This window comes from Cucurbita maxima, unplaced genomic scaffold (assembly GCF_002738345.1).
Source record: "Cucurbita maxima cultivar Rimu unplaced genomic scaffold, Cmax_1.0 Cma_Scf00006, whole genome shotgun sequence".
Taxonomy (NCBI): domain Eukaryota; kingdom Viridiplantae; phylum Streptophyta; class Magnoliopsida; order Cucurbitales; family Cucurbitaceae; genus Cucurbita; species Cucurbita maxima.
In genome coordinates, this window is record NW_019272022.1 from 3,436,775 (window position 1) to 3,453,161 (window position 16,387).

General features: G+C 38.2%; 2 protein-coding genes across 4 annotated transcripts in view; one reads left to right on the top strand and one right to left on the bottom strand.

Annotated features, from left to right (window-relative positions):
- Positions 1–4,509: 4,509 nt before the first annotated feature.
- Positions 4,510–10,180, bottom strand: LOC111480744 (protein decapping 5-like). 3 transcript variants are annotated; one of them, XM_023125902.1, is made up of 9 exons: positions 9,804–10,180; positions 9,160–9,260; positions 8,483–8,551; positions 8,250–8,397; positions 7,576–7,934; positions 5,715–5,801; positions 5,515–5,625; positions 5,371–5,425; positions 4,510–4,706 (listed from the first exon to the last, which is right to left on the bottom strand). In XM_023125902.1, the coding sequence occupies exons 1-9, from the start codon at positions 9,952–9,954 to the stop codon at positions 4,606–4,608; spliced, it is 1,182 nt and encodes a 393-aa protein (XP_022981670.1). In that variant the 5' UTR covers positions 9,955–10,180; the 3' UTR covers positions 4,510–4,605. The 3 variants fall into 3 exon arrangements, with proteins under 3 accessions (XP_022981670.1, XP_022981671.1, XP_022981672.1); XM_023125903.1 differs by having other exon boundaries at positions 7,576–7,904; positions 9,804–10,178; XM_023125904.1 differs by lacking the exon at positions 4,510–4,706 and having other exon boundaries at positions 5,093–5,425; positions 9,804–10,178.
- Positions 10,181–12,062: 1,882 nt separating this feature from the next.
- LOC111480462 (AP-4 complex subunit epsilon-like) overlaps positions 12,063–16,387 on the top strand; it is a 7,728-nt gene continuing 3,403 nt past the window's right edge. The window contains exons 1-8 of the mRNA XM_023125514.1: positions 12,063–13,010; positions 13,108–13,293; positions 13,438–13,653; positions 13,749–13,859; positions 14,196–14,393; positions 14,487–14,618; positions 15,570–15,626; positions 15,702–15,818. Of these exons, the coding sequence (XP_022981282.1) occupies positions 12,408–13,010; positions 13,108–13,293; positions 13,438–13,653; positions 13,749–13,859; positions 14,196–14,393; positions 14,487–14,618; positions 15,570–15,626; positions 15,702–15,818 (1,620 nt within the window). The 5' untranslated portion in view covers positions 12,063–12,407. The remainder of the gene's footprint in view (positions 13,011–13,107; positions 13,294–13,437; positions 13,654–13,748; positions 13,860–14,195; positions 14,394–14,486; positions 14,619–15,569; positions 15,627–15,701; positions 15,819–16,387) is intronic.

Sequence of the window (16,387 nt, forward strand, 5' to 3'; positions counted from 1 at the left end):
GAGGTATCTTGGAGGTGGCACGCAAGGTACGGACACTTAAACTTTCCTGCCCTAGAAAAGTTACAGAAGAAGGAGTTGGTGCACGGCTTGCCAGAAATCAAAGGCGTGAACAAGCTGTGCGACGGGTGCCTCATCGGCAAACAGAAGCGCACACCCTTTCCGTCTCGAACAGCCTACCGAGCCGATGAGCCATTGGAGCTTGTACACGGCGATATTTGCGGGCCCATCAAGCCGGCGACCCCAGGCGGTAAGAGTCTCTTCCTCCTGTTAGTCGATGACAAAAGCCGCTTCATGTGGCTGACTTTGCTGCAAGCGAAAAGTGAGGCGGCAGAGGCGGTTAAGCGCATTAAAGCGCGAGCGGAGGCCGAATGTGAGAAGAAGATGCGAGTGCTGCGCACAGACCGTGGCGGAGAATTCACCTCGGCAAGTTTCAGTAAGTACTGCGATGAGGTCGGCATACAACGGCACCTAACGGCGCCCTACTCCCCCCAACAGAACGGAGTGGTAGAGCGCCGAAATCAGACCATTGTCGGGACAGCGAGGTCATTGTTGGTGACGGCCGGGATGCCTGGGAGATTCTGGGGAGAGGCAGTAATGACGGCTGTCTATCTCCTCAATCGGTCACCAACCCGAAGCCTCGACGGGAAGACGCCATATGAAGCCTGGTACAACAAAAAACCAACAGTACACCATTTTCGCGTGTTCGGCTGCGTCGCATACATGAAGGTAACACGTCCCCATCTCGCCAAGCTCGATCCCAGGGGGCTGAAGGTCGTATTCATCGGCTACGAACCCGGGAGCAAGGCGTACAGACTCTATGATCCTGTGGGGGGGCGAGCTCACGTGTCTCGCGACGTCGTCTTCGACGAAAGCACCTTCTGGCAGTGGAATGACGTGATCGAGGCAGACCGTAATCCAAATCAATTCACGGTGGAGTACCTCGTCACTGAGCCTGAAGAAGGAGGAGCCCAGCATCAGGAGACGTCACCGCCGCCAGCAGGTGCACCACATGAACCAGTGGAATTCGCAACACCACGGACTGCGGATTCGACGCTGGATGCCGATCACGATACTGATCTGGAGGCTAGGTACCGGAGGATGGATGACCTAGTGGGAGGAGGTGAACCACCTGGACTAGCAGCGCGCGAGCTCGAGGAAGTGGCCGAACTACATGCCGTCAGTGCAGATGAACCAAACACCTTCGCCGAAGCAGAAAAGAACCCGTGCTGGCGGAAGGCAATGCAGGAGGAGATGACATCCATCACTGAGAACCAGACGTGGAGTCTGGAGGATATGCCACCGGGACACCGAGCCATAGGGCTCAAATGGGTCTTCAAACTGAAGCGCAACGAAAAAGGAGAAGTTGTGAAGCACAAGGCTCGTCTGGTGGCGAAGGGCTACGTCCAGAAGCAAGGAGTGGATTTCGAAGAGGTATTTGCGCCAGTAGCAAGGTTAGAATCCGTTCGTTTCCTGCTGGCAATTGCAGCACATCACTCTTGGGAGGTTCACCATATGGACGTAAAGTCTGCTTTCCTTAACGGAGAGTTGAAGGAGACCGTCTATGTTCGACAACCACCTGGCTTCCTGGATAACGACAACCCTAATAAGGTACTGCGCCTGCACAAAGCACTCTACGGGCTTCGACAAGCCCCACGAGCCTGGAACGCGAAGCTCGACAGTACCCTACTGTCACTGAATTTCAAACGTTGTGCCTCTGAGCATGGCATGTACACGTACGGCCACGGCAAAAAGCGACTGATCGTGGGAGTGTACGTCGACGACCTCATAATCACTGGAGGCGACGTGGGAGTCCTCGGAAGGTTCAAGAAGGAGATGTCGAAAAACTTCGAGATGAGCGATCTCGGTGTGCTCAGCTACTACCTCGGCATCGAAGTGCAACAGAACTCTTCCGGCATCTCCATCTGCCAAAGTGCATACGCGAGAAAGCTGCTGGACACAACTGGGCTTATGGACAGTAATCCTACCAGGACGCCAATGGAGGCCCGACTTCAACTAAGGAAGGCCGGCACTACGACGACAGTCGACTCCACCAATTACCGCAGCATTGTCGGGAGTCTGCGCTATCTGGTAAACTCTCGTCCTGATCTTGCTTATTCTGTTGGATATGTGAGTAGGTTTATGGAAGCACCTAGGGAGGAGCATCTAGTGGCTGTCAAGCGCATCCTGCGCTATGTAGCCGGAACCAGAGACTGGGGCGTAAGATACTGCGCTGGGAGCGAAAAGGAGAAACTCAAACTGGTCGGCTACAGCGATAGTGACATGGCCGGTGACGTTGATGATCGTAAGAGCACCAGCGGAATGATCTACTTTCTCTCAGGCGGCGCGATCTGCTGGCAATCAACAAAACAGAAGGTAGTTGCTTTGTCTTCCTGCGAAGCAGAATACATCGCCGCTTCGATGGCAGCAACTCAAGGGATCTGGCTTGCACGACTAATGGAAGAAATCATCGGGAGAGAAAGCGATCCACCAATGCTATACATAGACAACAAAGCTACGATCTCCCTGATCAAAAATCCAGTTTTGCACGACCGGAGCAAGCACATAGAAATCAGATTCCACTACATTCGAGAATGTGCAGATCGAGGGCTCATCAAAATTGATTTCATCCGAACAGAGGAACAACTTGGAGACATTTTCACCAAATCCCTGGCGCGGGTGAAATTTGAAGAACTACGCTCAAAGATCGGAGTTCAAATAATAAGGTACAGCTTTTAGGAGGAGATTGTTAAATAAAAGCTCTGCCTTATTTAGTTAGGTTTGTAAAAACATATGAGTTCACGCGAATGGAGGAGCGTGATTCTAGGGGCCATTGTTTTGGCAGAGTGGCGGAGTCTTCGTCCACTTATTCTATTTGTGTATATTTGGTTTTTCTATTTTTGTAATTAGATTTATTATTTAAACCATTCAACGGATGTAAAATAAATATATCGAGTCTTCAGCATTACCAGCGAATCTCTCTCTCTCTCTCCTTTTACTTCCGCTAATTTTTCCTTCGAAGAAACCTTCGGCCAATTTTTTTTTTTTTTCGTCGACATCCGATTTGCCAGAGTCAACATTGGCCAAAGGAGAATAGAAAGAGTTGCAGTGTCAAAAGGCCTCTCCTTTCAACCACCCTTCTCATCTCTTGGTCAGTAATTATTTCTTCGTATAAATCTTCATTTTTTTCTGTATTTTTTCAGTCTATCTGGGGAATAAGAAAATGAATCTAACAATAGTAACAAAAACAAAACAATAACAAAAACCTGAAAGTATAATTTATTTATTTTTTTTGGCAATTTCCAAGTTGTGAAGATCAACATATGAATTTAAAAATGAACAGCAGTAACCTGAATTCAGGATTGTTTTGATTTTTTTTTTTTTTTTTTTTTTTTTTTTTTTTTTTTTTTTTTTTTTTTTTTTGCAAAATNAAGTAAACTACAAAATAGCATTATTATTAATACTACAATGATAATAATATATGAGAATTATTTGAAGAATAAAGTAATTTCCTTTGTTCCTAGCATATATTGTTAAAAAAAAACATATAGTACTTATTGTATCATTTAGTCTCCAATATTGTGTAGCTAAATCAATTTCAACATCCATCCCCAACAAGAAGACCAAAAAATAATTCAAACATAAGAGAACACTCCAACATTAAAGTATTTAATAGCTTTTTAAAATTTTAACCAAGGAATTTTAAAATTTGTGTTCAATAACTCATTAAAATAAAATAAAATAAAAACTATTCATAGACCAACTAGACCAAAAATTGAAAATTTAGATTCATCATATCTAAAAATTAATATTATATATAATAGATCAATTAACTTTAAAAATTTTAACGTACCATTACTAGACACAAAATCAAAAATTTAGAACCTATCAAACATTTTAAAATTTATAAACTTATTGGAGACTAATAAATTTTTTAAAGTTGAAGAAGGGAAGGACTAAAATATAATTTAACCTCTATTTACTGCAAATAAGGAAAAAAATATAATTTTGATCCTTAAATTTTTTTTATATAGTTTCAATTGAGCCCCTAAATTTTAAAATATTATTTTCTTACCTTGAGTTTAGTCTTAATTGAATCTCAAGCTACATTTTTTCTTTTGAGTTTTTATTATTAATATTTATTTTTCGTCTTTGTATTTGATTTAATTAATTAAATATTATGATGTAGAATTTTTTTTAATTAATTGTAATAGTGATAATAAGTAAATTAATTAATAAAAAAATAACATAAATTATCAAAAGTGAGCAGTAATAAAAATTGAAGATAAGTATGTAAAATTTTGAAAGATAGAAACGAAATGAAAACCAAGCTCAAGATAAGATCAGATGAAAAAAAAAAAAAAAAAAAAAAAAAAAAAAAAAAAAAAAAAAAAAAAAAAAAAAAAAAAAAAAAAAAAAAAAAANAAAAAAAAAAAAAAAAAAAAAAAAAAAAAAACTGAATGACGAAAGAAATAATAAAGAGGGGCTAAAATAGTAAATAAAATGAAATACCAGGGCCAGCTTTGGAATTGCGGTGGTAATGATGAGTGGAGCAATCAGCATGAGCAGCAGACAAGGGTATGGGAAGGGGTGGGTGGAAGGAGAATGCTATGTGGTGAAAGACCGAATATTTGTTGGCGCGGCCCTATTGGTTCTCATTAATGGGGCCTCCACCATATTCTCCGCCGCCATTGGAAGGAAGAGCCACCTTAAAGAGCCCACTCAAATAAATTCACAAATTAGATAACCACGAGAAGTTAATATACATCACCCAAATGTTTTTCCTTTTTTTTCCTGTATTTATTCGATCATCAATAAACAAAATTCCCCAAATTGTTCATAATCTCCATCTCAAAATTGAAATGGTATCAATATCATTTCTAATATTTGTAGTGTTTTTTACTCCTAAAATTATGATCGAGCATTTCTATGGCGTGTAAAGACATATATTTAGCCCCCTGATTTGGTCACAATTTTAAAAGCATTCGAAAGTAGTATTTATAAGTTTAATTTTTCAGTTTTAAAAGCATTTGGAAGTAGTATTTATAAGCTTTATTTTTTTTTTAACAAAATGATTATAAAAAACATTGATGAATAAACCACAAAAGCAGATTTTTTTTTTTTTCATAAATATACATAAAAATCATGCATGCATCAAATATATAAGTTACAAAAGTCTACCCAACCCAAAGTGCACCAGGTGAAGGTGGTGAAGGAAATAATTACAAGGAGATGTGTGCATATGTCAATTCAATAGCAGTAGGGCCACACAAACAAGAGGCTAAGAATTCAGAATGGCATGCTCCCTTCAAGCCCTCAACCACCATTAATTGTATCCCTGTCCCAAGTTATTTGAGCCCCAGAAATTCTCACCGCGTCTAACGCCATACCCAACATTGCCGCCCATATGTGGAAGGCCTCCGCTTGTCTGCAAAATCCCGCTTTATTTCTAAGGAACTGTTCAACTTATCAGCTATCAGAACAGAAATGTACAAGAAAAACAGAACAAGAGAATACCTCGGAGTCAAATTTCATTGGCATAGAGAAACGGCTGTGTCCATTCCTTGATCCACGTTCAAGAGAATTGCAGGAAATTGTATCGAAGAATTCATCCTTGTTATATGCAGGCTGCAAAAAGAAACCCAAGAGGAGGAAATTGATTAATACCAATATAAAGAATGAAATGTATTGACTTTACTAACTAATCCAACCCATACCTTAGCTCTAGGTATCGCCCAATGTCTCTCTTCCTCGTCCTTCTTGAACTTCTCGTTCATGGCTTGAAAATCAAATTCTTCAGTGAACTACAATTTGAAGAGTATTGATAATCAAATTCTTCAGTGAACAACTATGTCCATAATGATCTAGAATCTGGAATTTAAAGTTCTTGGTGGCAAACAGTAGTCCATATTCAAAGAAGCAAGATACAAGGAATTAAAACGGGATGGGAGCGCAGAAGAAGTATTATATTATGATAGAAAGAAATGCTTGCACGTCTTTCATGCCTGGTGATAAAATTTTCAACGATAATGCAGTTCAAGTTTAACCCCTATATGTGACTAGAGGCAAATGTTAAAAATCTAGGACCTCCAATAGTATGATATTGTTCACTTTGAGCATAAGCTCTCGTGACTTTACTTTTGATTTCCTCAAAAGCCTTCATACCAATGAAGATGATGTTCCCTACTTATAAACCCATGATCTTCCTCTTAATTAGCCAACGTGAGACTACTCCTTTCAATAATCCTCAACACTAAAGAAGAAGGCTTTCCACTCAATGGTACCCTTGCACATCTGAAGTATCATCTTTTCAAAGATTTACTTTAGATCCTATGATTGCGTAGTGCTTTTATAATTTTATCATTTTGGTTCAAGTTCTTTAAGTACAATGTATTATCAAATTATCAGATGTCAAAGGGCCGCTAGAATCTCTATAAAAGCCAAGCTGATGGATTTTACTATTAAGAAGCAGCGCTTATTTGATCAGGAATGCAAAAGATTAAATGGCTTAAAGAAGGCGATGAGAGCACATTCTTTTATCAAAGCGTTATTTCTACTTTATCAGGAGAAAACGGGATTTTTTATCCTCAGAGAAGGAATTTAAGATGAAAGTATTGGATTCTTCCAGAGGCTTTATTGCAAAGAGGGCCTGAGATTCACTCTTGTTGGGATTGATTGGGTGCCGTTAGAAGCTCAGTGTCAGACTTCACCGGAAAGTCCCTTTCTTGAGGAAGAAATCCTTAAAGCAGTTCAATGCCTTAAATCTCCAGGGCCAGAGGGCCAGGTGGTATGACAGGCGACTTTTACATAAAAAAAAATTTGAAACATCTTGAAGGCTGATTTAGTAGGAGTGTTCCAGGAGTTTATTGAAAATGACTTTTTTTTTTTAATAAGACCAATGAGACTTGCATTTGTTTGATCCACAAGAAGAAGAAAGCTTCTAGGGTGAGTGACTTCCACCCAATTAGCCTGGTCACTTCTCTCTACAAAATTATTCCTGAAGTCCCAGCAGAGAGGTTGAAGAAAGCGATGGCTGTTACAATTAGCAATTGCCATGCTGACTTTGTGGATGTGGTGACAGATTTTGAATGCTATCGTAGTTGAATCGGAGACCTTGGACAAGAGGCTTTATTCTAAAGTTAGACCTTGAAAAAGCTTATGTTAAAGTTGAGTGGCATTTCCTAGACTTGATTATGGAGTTGAAAGGTTTTGATGTAGACGTTGGATTAAAGGTTGTCTCCATAACTAATTTTTTTGATAACGATAGGTCTAGAGGCAAGATTTTGGCTAGAAGAGGGCTGATTTTAAAGTCATAAAAAAAGCCATAAGAAACATGAGACATTTTCAGTGAGATCCATGGAACCACATTGTAACTTTCAGGTTATTACCAAGAATATCACCAACTACTGAATACTAATTATTCGAGAAGAAGAAAACACTATTCAATATTGAGCTCAAAACCACTTACTGTTCAGCATAAATCAACAAGTTATACAAAATAAATAGACCAAATGATGTGAACTACAAGGAAGTAATTATATGAAAAAATAATTTAGAAAACTTTATAAAGGTAAAAACCTGTTGAGCAGGCATCTCTCTCAGAGATGGAAACGAGGGTGCTTGATGTTCAACCGCAGCAATTGATATTGAAGAATTAGAAGAAATATGTGTAGAAGCACCCAAGTTCCTTGCATCAACACACAGTTTCTTTGTGGAGGAAAGTACTTCTGCCCCAGACTGTGATAATTGATAAGGAGTTAATGAAGGTGCAGGCAATGTAAGCAATGGACCGGAACCCGAAATAGAAGGTGCAGTATTCAGAACAGACTGCCTGGAAAGAATTGATGTTGGGTGGAATATAGGTTTACCCGTAATCTGAGCTTTGTTATTTCCAATTTCTTGCCAGACTGAAGGAAAGGAAGAAGTAGATGTCATCACTGTTGAATGAGATGGTGAACAAAACAAAACATGGTTGTGAACTATCTATTAGCTGATAAAAACTAGGACGTGCAAAAAGTAGAAATGATACAGGATCAGCACCTGCACAATTCTAAGTTTTCAGTAAATCATAAGCCAATATTTAAATGATTTTGAAGATTCCATTGGTTCTCTGTTGCCAATTGAAATGGCAATGTACTTCAGAAACTGGTACAAAGGGATTCCCCATTGTTTTCCTTTTTCTTCTCTAACTGCTGCTTGGTACAGAAAATGACAGTTTTGTATGGGCAACGAATAACTATGTATAATGTTACCTGCAGCAACAGATTGATGTGAAGACACCTTGCTTGGACACTGTCCATTGTTAAAAGCCAGAGAATCCTGGCACTGATTTGAGACCGTCAATGTTTCACATCCAACTGAAGGATACAGTGGTGAGTTTGAGACCCCAGCATGCTTCGACTGCATAGGGAAAGGTACATGAGATTTTCTTTTTCATGTAAAATTGTGCTAATATCTTTCTATAATAATAGTCAAACAAGAGTACCTGGATCACAGAGCCATCATGAATCTGCTTGTCCGTCTCAGAAAATGAGGGGGACTTGAGTTGCAAATCCTGTTATAACAAAATAAAAAATAAAAAAAACCCTTTCTAAAATGGACCCAAACTATATCGAGTAGTTTTAGTTAAGAAAATGTATAGCAAATGTGCACATACCCCTTACAGCATGCAGGGTTAGTTTTGATTTTTTTTTACAACAGAAAAATCATTATCCTAGCTGACATTGAAAGTTCTAAGTGAGAAATAAACGGGAGCGTGATTTCACGACCTAAGAACAGTTTGGCACCCCTGAGTGGTTCCTAGAGCTCTACCTTAAGATACAAACTCAAAAAGGTAGGAGGAGAAACTTGGGGGATGCAGGAACCTTTTTTAATGTTGTATCAGGACTTATTTACTAAAGTTAGAAGAGAAAGATGTCATAAATTCTATTGCTTTCAAAGGTCAATCTTTGAAGATATGCATCTTATTCCATGTTTCTTGTCTCTGTTCTATACACACCTTTCTGAAAATTTAAATGTGGCGAGGAGGAGAAAAGTGATCTATACTAAAACAAGGCAACGTTATATTTTAAATTTTAAAGCTCTAAACCAAATACAATCATAGTGCATTGGTCTATTGGGGGAGCGATGAGATGGAAATGTAATTAAACGCATCTGTGTTACCTTGATGTCACTGCCTCGAAACAGAATATACTCATACACCTCATCACTCGGAAGGATCTGTGGACCATCGATCTTTCGTCCTTCTGTCCCATAAGATCTAACTGTAACAACAAATGATGCGACTCTTAATATTTAAGTATTGAATATCGTTCTAACATATATAGTGGTTGACCATAACTACTAATCTTAAGAAATTTGCCAAAATAAATCCTTATTCAATGGGAAGCAGGCGTTGCTAACAAAACCCGAAATGAAGTACATAAAACTGATCATACTTGTCAATGACTACACCAAATATATATATATATGGAAAACCAAGAAGTAATGAAGTTTTAGAGTAAAAAATTAAAAAACAATAATAAGCATCGGCGTTTACTGGCAGTGACCGGAATAGAATCGTCTGTGTCTAAGTAATATTATCTCCGTCTATAATACCAACTATTCTACTAACAAGTAATGACCATACATGTGCCAATAGCGACTGGTATAGACAAATTTCCGAACATTATAGAGAAAATATTTATTACATAAATTCAAACATGTAAACGCCGGAATTCAAATTACAATCAGAATAAACAGAGCCATGGAGATAGCTATAGCACTGGAAGCGAAGAGCGGTAAGAAAATCACGATTTCCTACATACCATTCGCCAGGCCGATGGTACACTCTTGAATGTTGAGGTGGTAGAGAATGCCTTCGTAACGAATCTCACATTTCGAAATCAAACTTATCGTGCTCCCGATGAATGATCCCACGGGAATAGCAGAAACTTCGGAAGCAGATTCAGTCGCCATCGATTAAGAAAACCTCAAAACCTCGAGATGGATGTTAAATAACAGAGAAACGTGAAGTGAAACTGAAATTAGAAGAATCAAACTCTGTAACTCGCAGCGATCTTGACGATTAGGGTTTTTCCGCTGAGCTTAATTTGGAGAAACGTTACTATGCTTCTTCGCGATTCTTCGTCTCGAAGTCTTTTGTGAAATAAGGAATTTGGTTGGCGCTGCTGCCAGGGGTAGGGTTATTTATACAGTGCTCGACTGGGTTGGCGCCAAAACCATTTGGCACGGTAACTTTATATTCGTTATTTTTGTTATTTCTATTTATATCATAAATGGTTAGGAATCACCATCTCATAATGGTCCCAATATTTATGTCCACTTATAAAGATCATTTCTAATCCCTCACTCTTAATAATCCTCAACATAAATATATACAAATTTTTTATCGAACTACATATTAATCATCGTTATGTGTGATGTCCCACATTGGTTGGAGAGGAGAACAAACCGCCATTTATAAGGATATGGAAACCTTCTCCTAGTAAACACGTTTTAAAGCTTTGAGAGGAAGCCCAAAGAGAATAATATCGGATAGCGATGGATCTGGGTTGTTATAAATGAAATCAAAGCCAGACACCGGACGATATGTCAGCCTTCTCGCTGTTCCTCGAAGGGGGATAGACATGAGATGGTGTGTCAGTAAGGACGTTGGGCTTCAAAGGGGGTGGATTTGGGGGTGGTCCCACATCGACTGGAGGAAGGAAAGAGTGTCATTGTTCCTCGAAGGGGGGTAGACACGAGGCGATGTGCTAGTAAGGACGCTAGGCATCAAATCCCACATCGAATGGAGGAATGAAAAAGTGCCAGCGAGAACGGTAGGCACCAAAAGGGGGTAGATTGTGATGTCCCACATTGGTTGGGGAGGAGAACAAACCACCAGTTATAAGGGTGTGGAAATAGTCCCACATTGGTTGGGGAGGAGAACAAACCACCAGTTATAAGGGTGTGGAAATAGTCCCACATTGGTTGGGGAGGAGAACAAACCACCAGTTATAAGGGTGTGGAAATAGTCCCACATTGGTTGGGGAGGAGAACAAACCACCAATTATAAGGGTGTGGAAATAGTTATAAGGGTGTGGAAATCTTCACGTAGTAGAGGTGTTTTAAAGCCTTCAGGGGAAACCCAAAGAGAACAATATATGCTAGCTGGAACAATATCTGTGGATTTAGGTCGTTGCATTATGTCACAACTTTAACGATCTATCAACAAATAACGAGCTATGGGTAAGAAATAACTCACTATCTACAATAATGTGAGAAAAGTGGTGAGTATGGGATGGGACAGCGCTAGGGAAGTGTTTACGGTTATATATAGCCATTGCTTCATATAGTGATACATTAATTCGAAGTCGAATCGTCAAATGCGATGATTATAACTAATAAGTTCATATCATCCACTGTGCAATGTGCACAGTCAGTGGGATCGTATGGGACAATAGTGGACATCGTGTTAAAAAAAAACATGAGTTTAATCTACACGACATATCTCCTAGGTTATAGTCTGTAATAAGTTTACTCCTTTGCATGTATGTGTGCATGAATTAATCTCCTTACATATGACAATGTCTTTTACCTAACACAGTAGGTTCTTATCTCTGTTGAAATTTATGACATAAAATTCACAGTCAGTCACTTAATTTTAACGTATGGATTACATCGTTCTATATGACTATAAATATAATTATAATTATAAAGTTAATTAGAATATATCCAATGTGATAATTACTGTGACAATGATGACATAAATTTGAAATAAGAAAATAAAAAAATTTGATGTTATTTTAAAGGCAGGGGCAAAAGAGAAATTTTACATCTGAAAATGTGAAAATATAATTCACTAAAATCCCTCGAGAATACGCGCACGTGATACTCGTTTTTTAAAATAAAAAGAAGAATATAAAATTAAAATTACCGATTTTTCACCGTCTCCACGGTAAAAAAAATCCCCGGAATCTAGTGAAAATCACCAGCTCAGTTAAAAATATGATATTTGTCTGAACTAAACAAATGAATAAATAAATGTTTATAATTTATAAATCATTTTTTTTTATGTTTGTTAAAAATAAATTTTGTTCGTCACAGAAGGATGTGAAAATTTTCGATCTGAATTGACGAAAAACACACGCAACCGTACGAAGAAGACGAGTTAGGCAGAAGAAATCTGTATTTCTCAGAGCTGTGAAAACCACCTCCCTTTACATCTCCGACTTCCGGCGGCTACCGGCGATTGCTGTGTGGTTATTTGCACCGAATTGCCGAATTTCTGATCTAAATATTAATTGCAGAAGTATTGATAGGCTTAGTATTCTGTGGCTTTCTCTGATCATAAACCCTAGAAGTTTTATGGTAATTTTTGTGGATTTCTGTGAAGCGAAGGCTGTTGATTGGAATTAGAAAGTTGGAAGATGGAGCAGTTGAAGACGATCGGCAGAGAGCTTGCTATGGGGTCTCAGGGAGGATTTGGACAGTCGAAGGAGTTTTTGGATCTGATTAAATCGATCGGCGAGGCCAGATCCAAGGCAGAGGAGGAGCGAATTATCATTCACGAAATGGAAACTTTGAAACGTCGTCTCACCGATCCCGACATTCCGAAGCGCAAGATGAAGGAGTACATTATTCGTCTCGTGTATGTTGAGATGCTCGGTCATGATCCTTCATTCGGCTACATCCATGCCGTCAAAATGACTCATGACGACAATCTCCTGCTGAAGCGCACTGGTTATTTGGCCGTCACGCTCTTTCTTCACGAGGACCACGACCTCATCATTCTCATTGTTAATACCATCCAGAAAGACCTGAAGTCCGATAATTACCTCGTCGTCTGTGCGGCTCTCAATGCCGTGTGTAGGCTTATTAACGAGGAGACTATACCAGCAGTGTTGCCGCAGGTTGTCGAGCTTTTGGGACACTCAAAGGAGGCCGTTAGAAAGAAGGCTATCATGGCTCTTCATCGCTGCCACCAGAAATCGCCCTCTTCCATATCGCATCTCCTCTCCAATTTCCGAAAGGTGGGGTTCAAAATTTGATACTTGGTTGTTGGTTTTTATGCAATTCAGTGCCGGGAGTTGTTAGTTCTTTCCTAATTTTTTTTCTTTTTGGTTGCAGAGGCTGTGTGATAACGATCCTGGAGTCATGGGAGCCACTCTTTGCCCTCTCTTTGAGCTCATTACTACGGATGTAAATTCCTATAAAGATTTAGTTGTCAGCTTTGTAAGCATTCTTAAACAAGTAGCTGACCGCAGATTGCCGAAGAGTTATGAATACCATCAGATGCCGGCTCCGTTCATACAGGTCTGATAATCTCTGCATCATTAATAACAAAAGTCTCCTATAGGTTTCACTTGCGTTCTGCTTGATAAGGTCACTTTGCTGCTAATTTGCCTTCTGCAATGACCTTTTTTTTCCATTTCAATTGAAGTGAATTTAACTGTACAGATCAAATTATTGAAAATTCTTGCATTACTGGGTGCTGGCGACAAGCAAGCAAGTGAACACATGTATACAGTTGTTGGGGATATATTTAAGAAGTGTGATCCTTTAAGTAATATAGGTAATGCTGTTCTCTACCAAAGTATATGCTGCGTCTCGTCTATTTACCCGAATCCTAAGTTGCTGGAAGCTGCTGCTGATGTAATCTCTAGATTTTTAAAGGTTTGTTTATACTACCTTGTCTACTGTATGCTCTATTATTAGTATTAATAACTGTGGCTTTGACCTATATTTACTTTACACAATTTTGTGGTCAGAGTGATAGCCATAATCTAAAATATATGGGCATTGATGCACTTGGTCGACTTATAAAGCTAAGTCCGGATATTGCCGAACAACATCAGTTAGCTGTGATTGATTGTATGGAGGTGAGTGATATTCTTCTTTATTTGTCAATGTGGTTTACATTTATGCAGATAGGCCCTTACATGTATAGTTGTTTGTTCTTTTTTGTTTGTGTAAAAATGGATTAAGCTCTACTCCAAATTTTTATTTTCAATCTTAAATTTAAAATTGGGAGAACAAGCATTACTGTCTCATCAAGCAACTAATAGTCTACTTATTTATGCGGCAGTGGCTTTCTCGAGTTTAATTCAGAATAATTTGTAATTTATCCCATTTCAGTTACAATATGTTGTCTACAGCTTGATTTATATGCGTGCTACTGTGAATTATATTTGTTCCGATTGGTGTTTGTTCCTCAGGATCCAGATGATACTTTAAAGAGAAAAACATTTGAACTATTGTATACAATGACCAAGTCCACCAATGTCGAAGTGATTGTCAATCGCATGATTGAATATATGATAAGCATTACCGACCATCATTATAAGACATATATAGCATCAAGATGTGTTAAACTTGCAGAGGAATTTGCACCTAATAACCATTGGTTCATTCAGGTATTTGGACCCTATCTCAATCTTGTTTTCTTTTATTTCATGATTATTATTATTATTGTCCCAGTTTTAGCAAAATCCCTTAATCCTCTTCAGACCATTAATAAAGTTTTTGAGCACGCTGGAGATTTGGTGAATATTAAAGTTGCACATGATTTGATGCGGTTGATTGCTGAAGGATTTGGAGACGATGGTGATACAGTAGATAACCAGTTGAGATCATCTGCGGTATGTAACTTAATTATCTCTCTCTGATATTTTCTTTGCTAAAATGTAAAGGCACGATGTTATACTATCATGTATACACCTTTGTGTATCATGTGGTAACCAAATGCTTCATAATACCTATTCTTTTTTAAAAAAATTATATTGTGTGCCTCTTGAAAAGTTTTTTAAGTTTTGGAGAGCTGTTGTCCCTCCCTTCACACTTGTAAATAAACACCGACTACTTGTGTTTTTGATTTACAATGATTGTTTAGCATCTCTCATAATCAAGCATTACCCTGGGAGCCCTTACGAGTCCAAAAGTTTCTTTGCTGCTGCTCATTGATAATCAACACATCTTTTTGTTTCAATACGTTGTTTCTTCCATCATGTTTGTTGTTTTTGTTTAGTTTTGTATAGAGAAGCATTTCTCTGAGTCCAAACTTATATTATATATATTGTTTCTGTTTTCCACGGTAATCTATCTTTACTTATTTTAAGAGTGATAATAGCACTACTATGTATTTACCAGTTTGAGTTGACCTAATTGTCCATAAGGGCCAACATAAATAGTGAAGGTAAAAGGGAAAAAGGAAATGAGTGTTCAAGTCACGGTAATGAACTACTTGGGATAAATATCTTAGGAGTTATCTTGGCAACCAAATGTAGTCAGATGAAGTGCGTGTATGGTTGAGAATGGTCACTTGTCCTTATATTCTAGGACACTTGTCCTGTGAGAATTGTTGAGAATATGCTGTCTCGGATACTCACAAATGTGTGTGAGTTTGTGTATGAAAGTTCTATAATGTATTATCTTCATTTTTTTTATCCTCCATGTTGCATCTGGAATGTGTTGGCTATAAGTGAAACAACAAGGATTGCATATTCGGGATTGAATGTTATGAATTCTTTCCTAAGCTTCTGTCCTTTACTGAAGTTATTTCCTTATCAAAGTAAACTATTTACCGTGCACAGGTGGAGTCATATTTGCGCATTATTGGGAACCCCAAGCTTCCATCTGCATTTCTTCAGGTTATTCTCCAATCTTGGATCTAAAAACTGCAAAAAATAACACTCCTTTTTTAATATCTTGAGTTCTGATTCCAGGTCATCTGTTGGGTTCTGGGGGAGTATGGAACTGCTGATGGAAAGTACTCTGCTTCATATATTGCTGGAAAGCTCTGTGATGTAGCCGAAGCCTATTCAAATGATGAAAGCGTCAAGGTATGCCTATAATCTCAAATGCCTCAACGGTATAGGGAGGTTAAGGTGGTTAACCTTCCTGTTCATTCCGATTATATTGCCTCATTCTATTTTTTTGTTTCTTTTAGACATGTTAAATATAACGGGATGGACTTTAATTTCTACACAAAATAATGAAAATTACTTCATTATTATTTTCTCAACGATTTTTTTTAAATGACGATTTAATATAAATTGCAATTTCAATAATTTAGGACTTATAGGAAACATATTTAGTTATTGATTTAGACACTTCAAAATTATGGATGACAAAAAAAGAATCCTGTTGTTGACGATGTTAATCTAAAGTTGCAATAAAATTACATAAAACAATCGCTGATTTTATAAGAAGCACTGAAAAGATCAACAGTTTAGGGTTATTTGCGCCTTTGTTCTTCTCAGCTTTTCTCTAACTTGTTGATTGGAATTTAATCAAGTTAATTGTACGATTTGGTATTGGTGTCATCTATTTGGAAGTACAAACAGCTTGAGTACAGCTATTGTTACATTGCAGTGTTTTTTTTTTTTTTTTTTTTTTTTTTTTTTATTAA

Coding starts and splice junctions, on each gene's coding strand:
- LOC111480744 (XM_023125902.1), bottom strand. CDS start 9,954: ATGGCGACTGAATCTGCTTCCGAAGTTTCTGCTATTCCCGTGGGATCA. Junction 8,398..8,482: donor ATGATGGCTCTGTGATCCAG/GTACTCTTGTTT, acceptor TTCCCTATGCAG/TCGAAGCATGCTGGGGTCTC. Junction 5,626..5,714: donor GGGCGATACCTAGAGCTAAG/GTATGGGTTGGA, acceptor TTCTTTTTGCAG/CCTGCATATAACAAGGATGA.